The following is a 12,362-nucleotide window of genomic DNA, read 5'->3' as shown; positions in this document are numbered from 1 at the left end:
TCAAATACAAAATATTGATATTCCTTATGCCAGTTATGATGATATATATTTGATTTATTAAATGCGACTCTGCTTGAGAGTGCCCGGCCCATTGGGAAGACATGCTTTGCACAAATAGCTGAAGGACGTTTTTTTCATGCAAGAAAGCAATTATTCTGTGCAGGAACAGGAGAGTGCTGAATGCGCTATACCTCAGGAACGTTTCACCTCATCAGCTGCCTGCCTAATTTATAGTGCTTTGCACTGCAAAAACATGCTTCTTATGGTATCTAGCTGTTTCCTGACACATTTAGCAATGTTTCTCACTCTTTAAAGTGAACTAAACATTGCTGACAGTGTAAGGGCTTCAATTAGGCTGAGCTGGAAATGTAGTCAGAAATGTGGTGTGCTCTGTAGGTAGAGGGAGGTGTTTTACTCCTGGAAACAGGGTCCTGCTGAGTGCTTCTCATGGTGCTTCCACTCCGTGTTCTGGATGTCCTGTAGGAAGGGGGCTTCCTCAGAAGGAGAAGGGTCTTTGTTATGGATGTCCTAAGCCTTAAAGTGAGATTCATCTGATGGGAGAAGTTGGAGAATGTCATTGCAGATGTAGTAAACTTTGAGATCTGTATGTGGCACTTGGATTTTTTCTGATGACAAACTTTTGTATTGAAATGCCATTCCAATTAGGAGTGCGGAATGACAATATACAGATAGTGATCTTTACCCTGAGAAAATCAGTGGCAAAATGTCTATTAAACAAGTCTGAATTGGTCCTTTAGACCTCTTAGAATATTGCTCTTTTTTGGAAATTATGCATACCTCCTTAAGTGTGTGTGGGTAAAAGGATGTATGAATATATATATGTGTGTGTGTGCATATATATATATATATAATTATTGTTCCTATTATGTTGTTCTTAGGTAGTAATATTACAATTAACTGAAGGGGTTGCTTAAAGCATTTCAAGATGTGTTTTTGTAACGGGTGTTACACCATGCCCACTCATGTCAAAATTCTTAAATTTCAGTCATTTTTTGACATGTTTCCTGCCGTGCAGCGTAGTGGAATATAGAGGCCAGATTTTCACACACACATGGGTTTTATTCACCTGCAAAACTCCATGGGTCTTTTGAGAAAGGAGGAAGGAGTATGGAAAGCATATCTCAAAAATCCTTTAGAAACTGATAAGCAGTCTGGTTCTCTTCTTTGATTGTCTCATATGTATGTATAATAATGCTAGGAGTGATTGCAACCAGTCCTTTTTCCTTCCTGGTGATGAGTTGTGGTCTCTTAGGCTAACAGCAATGGCAGTATCTCTTTCCCAAATGTATCGTTGTGATTAAGATGAACAGAATTCTTCTTAACTGTCTTACAAATGTCTGGACTCCAGACAGTCTTCTCCGTAGCCCTGTTGCTGTGTTACACCACGGCCACGCATGGCAGGTTCCCACTAGTAAGCCTGTAACCCGTTCTGACCCTGTCACTTACCCAGCTACGGACTCCCTGGATGGAGATTGCCGTGCTTTTGGGTCTCATAGCTAATGATGCTGTCAGGGACATCACTTAAACAGCCTCTTTAGATGTAAGTAAAAGGAAATGTCGTTCCCTCTTAAACATGAAGTGATTGCTCGAGTCCAGAAACTTGTCGTTTAGGAAGGATGTGATCAGGACTTGGCAGCCAGTGATAGACTTCCTAGGCAATTTCCTCTGCTTCACTGCTCCAGACAAGTTACAACGGAAAAGTTCCAAAACCACAGCCTCATTTTTCCTTTTTCAGGCATACTTGAAGGTGCCAGTGAGGATTGTCTGAATTCTGAGACATCCAACAAGTCAGAGGACAAAGCCCCTCAGTGTTCTCAATTTCACTTCTGTTCCTGTTGTACAGACCAGTTACAACAGCAACTGGTGAGCTACCACTTGTAGTTACTGTTATGTAAACTACTGTCCTAGAGTTCAGAGTTGAAGCGAGTTCTTCTGGTGCTTTCCAGCAGCAATGGTCAGCCAGTGCCCCAGCACTGTGCACAACGGGTGATCAGACGGCAGCTGAGGCTGCTGCCCGTGTCCCAGTACCTGGCTCTGGTAGATCTGGGAACTGCAAAGATTTTGACTGCAACTCAAAGCATTCACTGATGCCACATATCACTTACTGGCCTCCAGACATGCCCAACATCTACTGAAGTACAATTAGATGATTTCTAGCAAAGCTTGTCACATACCCTAAAGAACTATATTTCTCGATTGGTGTAAAGGACCTCAAATTCTTCCTTTTTCTACAACACTTCATCTGTAAAACTAGTTTCTTTAGATATAGACCCTCTGTATTTTTGTCCAATTCTTTAGATACTCTTATGTTTCAGTTGCTTCATCAGCTTGGACTAAATGGAAAGTTTGACTTCCTTGCATGTATTGTTGTCAACAGGAATGATTTTTGGGTACAGATAGAGAATCCTAAGTTCCTGGTTTCATGCAGCATTCTTCCCTGCAGATTCTTGAAAGGTTAGGTGGGATGAAGCCAGAATGACGGTGATAGCTTTGAACTAAATGCTACATTGTAGGACTTCAGACAACCGAGGAGCTTACATCATTATTTTTGCCTCTGGACTTCACCAATGCAGTCTGAATGCTGATGTCCATTACATGAATTTCCGCTCCCAGTGTGATACAACTCTTGGCCTTATTCTTCTAATAAGATCTCTTGTATGCAGTCCTCTCCCTCCTAAAGCTCATCTTCAAAGAAAAAGACATTGACCTTGCTCCAGTCACTCCTTATCACTCTGGCATGTTGCTCCAAAGAATTTTCTAATTTTTACACCCCTGGATCTTTTCAAGACATTAGCAATGCCTTATCCTCATTCTTGTATGCATTTGAAACTTGGAGTTCATAGCACTGTTTCATTTGCACCTTATTCAACCACTTTCTCTCTGTGAAGCTGTCCTTAACGAGAAATCCTTCTTAAAAAGAAATCTTCACATCAGTGTCTGATCTGCATACTCAGCTTTTGTGGGCGCATTGCAGGGGATGGTTGCAGACCTGTAGCATCATTACCAGCTACAAGCATGGCCTGATTTTTGAACGCTGACTCGAAGGCAGATTTTAAGCCTCAGGGACTTAAAGTGTAGCAGTAATTGAGGTGTCATTTCCTGGATTGATGAAGAGAGATGTGAGTCTGTTAAAAAGAAAAAAAGCAGAAATAATGTCAATGTTTGTCTGCTATATAATCTTACCAGGGGCGGGGAGAGAATATTAAGTTGTAGATAAAAATAAAACAAGAAAGCCCTTGCAGAATGAGGTGCCATGAAGCACGGAAGCCCAAAGCCATCCCAAATCAGAACATCCTCCAGAAGATGACTTATCACGTTTATCATTCACTTTAAAAAATAAGATAAATGACAGGAGGTAGTAATGAGGAAAAGAAAAAAGAAAAAACAAAAAGGAAAAGGTTTGTTGTTGTTTGCTTGCTTCTTTTGAAAAGGGCTGCAGGAATACTGTATTCACTATTTTTGTGCCACACATGAGTTAATGCAGTATGAATACATATATGAACAAATATTTGAAGAACTATTTTTTTTCCTATTGAATTTGTAATGCATCAGCTTTTAGACTTTGGCTTCCCTTTTGTAGCATTTGTGTGTGTTTTTCTTTGGTTATATTACATAATCGCATTACTGCTGTCAATAGAAGTATCCATTACATAGGATTTCTGTCAATGCACAATAAGATAAAAATCTTATATATAGAAGCTTTATCATATTAGCACATTAAGAGTAGATATAAATTGTACCGATTCCTATTTTACATTACGGATTTGATTTCTGAAAGGAGCTGCGTAACAAGAGACTGATGTTCCCATATGTCACTATGTTTTATAATACTGTAGCATAATGTGTGTCCCATAGTGAAATGATGAGAAGTTAGAATCATTTTGAGAGATGGGAGGTTTCAAAATATGTTAAGGTATGTGCAGAAACACAAATATGTCAAGGAGCGTCAGGTTTACAAAATTCAATCTGTTCAATAACACATTGGACTTATTTGACCAAGATAATAATATTCAACAGTATGGAATTGAACTTATTATTTCTATCTTAAGAACATATAGTAACAAATGTTATTTATCATTTTGTCATGCTTCTTATAGCCTAACTGCATATGATCAACTCTTTTCAGTAGTTTTACAACTGATCTCTCAGCTGTGGTCCTGCAGATAGTTACCCTTTAGATTCATTTCCTAAGGAAACAAAACTTAATATGTTTTCTCTCTGCACATGTGTTTTTCTGTTCCTTTTCAGTAATTTTTCAGTTCACTTCCTATCAAATTTTACAAAAGGTTGGGTGTTTTAAGACATTCTTATGTGTTACAGGGTGTAGGGGGATGGAGAGCCAGAGAGAAGCAGCTCTACTAGAGCTCTGCTACTAGAGAGAACGGCAGTGCTGGGAGTTCAGTAGATGCCAAAATCAACCTGACAGAAAGATCATGAATGCCTCAACTACAAGAAAAGCTTTAATCACATTTGGCAGCTTATGAGAAAATCTAACCACAAGACAGATTGACAATAGGTTCCATGGCTCACAGACATTGATGTTTTTCAATTAACACGTACTTCTGGACAAACCTTCCTCAGGAGCCAACTTCCCACCAAAATAATGCAATGTTTTAACAACTTGATACCTTCTGTTTCATCTAGGCTACAAACAGAAATGTAGTAATTAGAAATGTTACCTTGTCTTCAGGGATTTGGGCTGTATTATTTCATGAAGGTAACAATGTGATTAGCTTTCCTGGCAAAAGAATAGTTGGTGCTTTTTTCATCTGTCTCAGTACATTCCAGAAAAAATGTACCAAAATTTCTTTAAAATATTGTATATGATGTGCACAGAAAGTAAATTCTTTTTTTTTGTTGTTGTTGTTTTATCTCATCACCTCACATGTACAACATTTTTATGAGTATGTATTTCCTTATGATATGATAAATGAGGATTTTGAATATGTAAAACCTCTTCATTTAATTTCACGATGTTGAAGTAGAGCCAGAATGTGAGAATTAAATGCACTGTGTGTACAGTGTCACATTCCTGTCAGAGGTGTGTCAAACCTCCAGTCTTGCTGCTTGTTTTGTACATATTGCAAAGGAGTAATTTGTTTTTTCTCAACTACATCCCTTGAATGTTTAGGTTATGTGCTGTAGTGTTTCGTAAGAATAGCACAATCATGAGTAATAACAGTAATTATTCGTGTCATCAATATTAGAATTATTCCTGGTAAATGCAAGTCTGCAATGAAAATACTCAATTCATATTGAATTTTCTCTAGCATAAAAAAGGGTAGATGAGGGTTGCTGTGGAGTTGCTTAAACACGTGATATGCCACATGATAACTTGCCCATTTGGAGTCACCATCAATTTATCCACAGTTAAAATAATAAAAAATAAGCTTAACAGTCACTTGCCTATCTCAGGGTGTTGTTGTTGTTCTTGTTTTAGTATTATTTTTTATTTTATTTATTTTAAATCTTCTGAAGATAGGAAAGCAGTTCATGCTGTTTGCTGGTAACAAGCAGTAAAAAAAAAATAATTAGTATCTATGGGTACTTTCAGTTGATTGTTCTTCCCCAAACATAATTTATATGTAGTCATTGGAATTTTTTCACCTTTTTTTTTTTATATATATATATACTTAATGAGATAAACCTTAGTGTAATTCCTATAAAGTAAGGGGTTCCGGAAATGAGGGAGATGTAATCAAGCGAAGAGCCAGCATGCATTTGCTCTGTTACTGTTTCTTTAAAAGTGATGGAAATAAGGATGCACCATTTTATATAGTTTTGCAGTGTTTTAACATTTGTAGCTAGTATGCAGCAGATCTCTCTCTGCCTTGCAGACTTTGGCAGGATTACAGAGGTCATATTTTCCTATGTATAAATTATTCATGAACAATTTCTCCAATGCACTAGATAAACTTGCAGAAGTCAGAATGCATGTTTCTCTTACTCCTCTCGTCCCTATAGCCAGTCATATTTTAATAGGCAGTGCCAAAAAAAAAAAAAAAAAGCTGGCTTCATCTGTGTGCATTTGATGGAATGGAGTGATATGAAGTTATGAGAGCAAAGTTCACAAAAGCAAAGAATATGTAAGAATTATAATTATTATTATTTCTTGGCTAACCTGATACCACTCGTTTAATTAACCAAGCACATGTTGTTACAGTGGGCTGAGGTGTATAGTGCACATTAAGGACAGGGTTTCATAGTTAAAAGTTCTCTCCCTGGATCACCATTGTAGAAAGAAATGAGAATGAAAGGACGTGAGATCCTAGTGCTTCCAATGCATATTACAGCTTAGCCCATGCCTACAAATAGAAAAATTCAGAGGTGGTTACAGATGTGTGCTGTAATTCCAGGGCTCAGCTCGTTATAGTCCTCTTTCACAATGGTCTTATTCAGCCAAAGAACTATTGCTGTGGAAATTCATTTGGTGAAAACATATAGCTGATGTGCTTGTGTTTTGCAGTGTTTGAGAACAATTTGAGAACAGCCTGGTGCTGTGGAGGGAGGGATGTCCGGAATGAGCTCACAGCCCAGCTGCTCACGGTGCTTTCAGTATGATGCAAAGGGACGAGCTCGTACTAGTGGAGAGATTTTGTAACTGAGCAGCGGTGTGTTATTTGGACAGTTACAGTAAAATTACTTGTTTGGTTGTGTTTTTTTTTTTCATTACATTCATTGCTGATCTTTGATCCCTGTGTCCTCTTTCCCAGGTCGTCCCATTCCACCTACATCCTCGTCTAGCCTTCTCCCATCTGCTCAGCTGCCCAGTTCTCATAATCCTCCACCAGTTAGCTGCCAGATGCCATTGCTAGACAGCAACACGTCCCATCAAATCATGGACACCAATCCTGATGAGGAGTTCTCTCCTAACTCATATCTGCTAAGAGCATGTTCAGGGCCACAGCAGGCTTCCAGCAGTGGTAAGAAAAATTGCAACCATATGGAGTTTGTTTGTGACATGTTTGTGCTGTTTTTATACTTTTTTGCACATGTTCTTGCATCACCTCAAAATTAAGAGCATATATGGAAATGAGGCAAAGAAAAATCTGAGTTTTATTTCATTGAAACTTTTTTGTAAGCACTACATATCGTATGTTTTTTCTCTGTTTTACTGTAGAGACCTTTTTAATTGTAAGAGTGTTATAAGCAGTGTAAAGTTATTACTGAATGCTTCATCCAAGGAATTTATTTTTCAAATAAGGTTTATTGCTTATGGATGCATCTGGTAAAAGAGGTATACACACGGTGGTCCTTTGTTCTGCGTAGGCTAGTCATCTTCTGATATTGGTGACTAGGATCTATATCTGAACACGTGTGTTGCTTCTGCAGTTGTGTGTCTGCTCTTGTTTCAGAATCTCATCCTCTAATATCAGTGTCACCTTTAACCAAGTTACTGATACTTTCAGTAAACTAAATTTTGTTTTTCAGGCCCTTGTTTTAAAACCTTTGCAGCTCTGCTATCAGTCATATATTCTGTAGTGCTTAGAGTTTTCCCTTCTCTCCCTTCTCTCCCTTTTATTATTTTTTTTTAAACAAACACCTTTTCATTTTGACAGGCAATAAATTGAGGAATGAAAATGCAATCCCTTTTTAGAATTCTAATCAAAACAAAGAAGCCTTATTTTTTTGGTTATATTTTTTGAACATAAATACCTGTTGTGGTTTCTGTCTAACTAGAAACTCTAAGTTCATATCCGTAAATGGTTATATCTTAAATGCAGTTTCTGACCTGCTCAAGGTCTCTTTCTAATGCACAATACAGGTCTGAACAGCATTGGATCCACTATGTGGTATGGAACTTTTTGCCTTTGTAGGTGCATACAGTAGATTTAAATGATGCCCTGTAAACAGTGGCTGGTGGTGGGAAGATAAGGCAATGGACAGAAGTTGAAAAATAAAAGATTCAGAGTGGATATAAGGTAAAATGTTGTCCCTAAGCATTGGATTGGAATAGGTTGCCTGGGAAGCCTGTGCAGTCTCTGTCCTTGGAGGTTTTCAAGAACATAGTTAAAACCCTGAGCTACCTAGTCTGACCTCAGAGCTGTCCTGGTTTGGCAGGAGGTTGGATTATGGGCATCCTGAACTGTCTTCCAACCTGAAGTGTCCTTTAACCCTATGATCCTTTTGCTATCTCAGGTATTTTAAAACGGACAAATAATTCAGTGACTGAGCATGTTACCTTTGTTTTGAGATTTGAGGGTGGACAATATATGGTGTTTTGCTTGCTCAGGAGCTGCAAACCTCAAAATGGGAAATTCAGTAGAAATTCCTAAAAGTCCTAAAAAAAAAAAAAAAAAAAAAAAAAGCGGCTTTGTAGATAATGTTCTATTTTTGAATCAGCATAGCTTCTGTAAAGGTTAGTACTGTCTTAGAAACCTTCATGAGTTCTTTGAAGGGGTTAGAGATTTGTGAGTAAGGGTGATCTAGTTGATGAAGTGTCTTTGTATTTTCAAAAGGCTCTCAGCAAAATCTGTCACTTAGTGCTTTTAAGGAAACTAAATTACTGTAGCGTAAGAGGGAAGATCCCTGCATGGTAAGTAGCTGTTTGAAAGGCAGTAAGCAGAGGCTGGAGTTCCCCAATGAATTTTCATGGTCCTTGAAGATACCTGGAGAAGATGGTGAGCTGTGGGAAGGAAAGGTAGACGATGACAGGGCTCTGAGAACAAGATCAGACTGTGAAGAATCACAAAAGGATGCTGTGAGACCAATTAACAGCAATAAAATGGCAGAAGAAATTCAGAGCAGAGGAAAGTGATGCTCATGGAGAATGCAGTTCTGGTTTGCAGGTTGGTGATGGACCATTACCAGTCAGGAGTAAGTTCTTGGGGATATGTGTGCTTCTTCTCAGAGCTCAGGAACAGGTGAATGTTGGCAGCTGAAAGAAAGAGAGAAAGAGAGAGAGAGAGAGAGAGAGAGAGAGAGAGAGAAAGAGCAAAAACAGCACATGGTTTGGATAAAGGATGTGGTCAGTCAAACAGATTAGAAAGGATTAAAAGGGAATGGTAAGAGCGGCTGGAAGAGAAAGACATTGAAGGTTGCTAAATAGAAGAAAATCACAGTAGAGAATATGAACTAAAAATAGAGACTGGAAGGATACTTGAACACCGAGCACTTGGTTTCCAGCAGCACCTGTAAATACCAAGGGTGAACCAGCAGGGCTTTTCTTATCAAGTCAAACAAAGGGATTTGCAGTAAAAGAACATCTGAAAATTTAATGGAGTTTTAAATACTAGTCATTGTTTATCTGAAAAGGTTTTAAAGAAAAAATTAAAGCTTTGTGTTTCACATTTGCTACTATGGACTGACACAAGGAACCTTTTTGGCATCTTCAGCTATGTTTTGATTTGCTTATATATGCCTGACTTGTTCTTTCTGCATTTTAACATTTTCCTCCAAAATATTCCATTTTCTTCTTTAATAATCTCTTGCATAATATATTATGGCTTGCATAGAAAAAAAAAAAAGCGTAGTTGATCAGCACTGAGACAGTTTTATAGCAAATGCTCTTCTAGACCAACTCATAAGTGTTTTCTATGTCATTTTTTTTATGTAGTTCTCAAAATGTTTCCTTTAGAGAGTTTATAGGAAAATACCACCACAGTGGCATACACTTCAAATTGGAAAAGCTTACCTTTTTGTCTCATCCTTCTTCTTTAAAGAGTTTCAGAGTCACTTTTACCATCTACATGATGCGGAAATGTAGACTGTGCTTTTTTATTTAATTTTTATTTTATTTTTTAAAATCCATTTTAGGGCCTTTGTAAACTTAGCAACAGAGATCCAGATATTTTGAAGAGATTAGATTAAACAAAATATTTTGTTTAAATTTGGGTTTGGATAAAAAATAAAGTTTTGAAGACATTTAGATTTAAGGCTTAGGTTCCACATAATATATGTTTATTAATAAATATTTGCTAGCACTCTCTAGGTTCTTCTTTTAAATATCTCTTTAGTGGTCTTCAAAGTGCATGCTGAAGATGAAATACTTGCAGAAGACTGATCACATTATATGGGTTTCTTGCTTGATTGTACACTTATGCTTGCTTGAGCCTCTGCAATTATAGGTTGTCTCCTCAACAAGTTTAAGATGGGTCCTCTTGGATATGAGATGATAGTCATCCATATGTACCATGCTGTGCCCTTCACAATAGCCATTCTTGATAGGTTTGGAAAATTCATTTGTTTAAAAAAAAAAAAAAACTAATCAAATTTTCCATCAAATGAGCAATCTATTGTTGATATTATGAAGGCCTTTAATCTACAATAAATCTTTGTTAGAACTCATCAGAGCTTCTAGTTTGAGAGAAATGTGATTATAGCACTCTTAAAATGACATTACATCATCGGGGTGATTGGTTTATCATTTGGAGAAGCGACATCAATCATAACTAGCATAACCACACAGTAAATGAATTCAACCTTTCTACTGCAGAACAATGACACAATAATTGCTCAAAATCAGACTTAAAATGAAATCAGAAAATGCACTTTCTTTAAATATGATGTTAACCTAATGGAATATGTTATTAAAAATCATGTTTGAGGAAATTCTATGTAATTAAAAATATGTGAAAATGTATTCCTTTTTTCCTCTCATTAAAACCTGATTTCAGTTGCAGAATCATTTTCTATGCAACAGATATTATGCTGTTTTTAATTGAACTCCCATCACTTACATTCCTCCACTTGTATTTCTTAATATAATATGCAGCACAATTATATGTGATGAAGGACAAGAGGTTTTTGAAAGCTGATGCACCTGCTGATAGTATTTTGAAAAACACAAATATTATAGAAGGAAATGAGACCTTTTCTACATGAAACGTTAGTGATTTTTTTTTCCTTTTAATAGAAGGTCAGTTCCTGTCACACCATTTTCTAGGATGGTTTCTTAGAGCTAACAGTAAGAATAGGTTTATTTCTTCTCCCTGTATACGTTTTATGTATTTTCTTTCTAGCAATGTAAGGTGACTCATCTTGCTGGAATGGCATTGTGATGGCTTCAAGCGTATTACAATAGAACAGGCTGTTTTGCAGTCTTACAGAGAAAAAAAAAAAAAAAAAAAAAAAAAGGTTGTTGTTGTTGCCAGCAGGTTTGCTTTAATATATATGTATTTTATGTAAGGTTTAGAGTTATTAAACCAAATTCTGGAATGCCAACAAATAAGAGTGCTTTTTTTTCCCCCAGCCTGAGTAAAGCGTCTAAGATATACCTGCTTGCACAATAGTTATCAGTCTAATGGAGCCATAATTGGATGCATTCATCATCTTCAACCATTCTAACAATGAGAAAGTAGATGCAGAATGGTTTGGGGAATATTTCGGATTTGGGAAAAGGATGCTTCTAATCCCTGAGAATGTGCATTAGACAGAGTTATGTGGTTCCCAGGAAGGTATTGAAGTTTAACTGGCATGGGGATCAAGCCCAGTTTTTCAGTGCAAACATATCTTTTTAGCTCAGAGAAGATAATATAAAGCGTTTGGCTCAATGTAAGAGTATTTGCCCACAGAGTAGTTTGGACATCACTTAGAAGACAGGGTTTGCTTTGATTTTTCACAAGCAGTTATTGGCAGCAAGGAGAGGGGAATGGAGGAACAGGTTGGCTTTAATTAAATAATTGTTGTTTGGTGTTGTCTGTGAGTTAGACTTGAAGTAAAATGTAATCAATTCCTTGTGTTTATGACCTCAGTTTACTGTAATTTATTATGTAAAATATCAATATTCATTATATTCAGTATAAATATTTAGAAGGCTCTCCTGCAATTGACAGATAATACCTTTTTATAGTATTTCATAATTATCGTGTAATTTAATCCACACAAACCACCTCCTTGTAGTAGGTAAATTTTATTTCTTTTCTTCCCTGAAGGAAGCCAGAACTTTCATTAATACATTGTAGCTGGAGGTCTTTTTTGAGATCCTGCACTGGGATTGCTTGGAAGTGCTCTACAGTCTGGCATATCAAATAAACATACTTCCAGTTTCTAGTGTTTAATGTAAACCCATACAAAAGAAGTAATCTTCGAGAAATTAATGAATTCTATAGAAAAATAATTTTATCTCCTTCAGATGATAAAGTATCACCCCATACTGAATGGAGAAAGTGGTTTCTGTGTTTGCCAATTTACATGATAGAAAATGAAGTAGCAGCAACAGGAATCTAGAATCATTTTTTTCTCGTAAAGGCTTGACTTCGGCTTACTTAGAGACTAAATAAAGGGGTTTGGATATCTCAGTAGGCCGCATCTTCATCTGTTTGCCAGAAAACCATGGGTTTAAGTTGCAGATAAGAGGCCTAGATGCGTAGCTATCCCAGCATGAGGCCCAGTTGCTGGAT

The 12,362-nt window shown here is 37.0% G+C and overlaps 1 protein-coding gene across 9 annotated transcripts in view; it reads left to right on the top strand.

Moving 5' to 3' along the window:
• The window catches only part of TENM2 (teneurin transmembrane protein 2), a 1,606,114-nt gene that overhangs the window by 1,380,932 nt on the left and 212,820 nt on the right, over nucleotides 1–12,362 (top strand). For all 9 annotated transcript variants that reach the window (XM_072044660.1, XM_072044658.1, XM_072044657.1 and 6 more), the window contains one exon: nucleotides 6,735–6,944. In XM_072044660.1, the coding sequence (XP_071900761.1) occupies nucleotides 6,735–6,944 (210 nt within the window). The remainder of the gene's footprint in view (nucleotides 1–6,734; nucleotides 6,945–12,362) is intronic.

The sequence above is a fragment of the Anas platyrhynchos genome, chromosome 14, assembly GCF_047663525.1.
Source record: "Anas platyrhynchos isolate ZD024472 breed Pekin duck chromosome 14, IASCAAS_PekinDuck_T2T, whole genome shotgun sequence".
Taxonomy (NCBI): Eukaryota; Metazoa; Chordata; class Aves; order Anseriformes; family Anatidae; genus Anas; species Anas platyrhynchos.
Note: the sequence above shows the minus strand (reverse complement) of the source record. Positions and strands in the feature narration are given on the sequence as shown.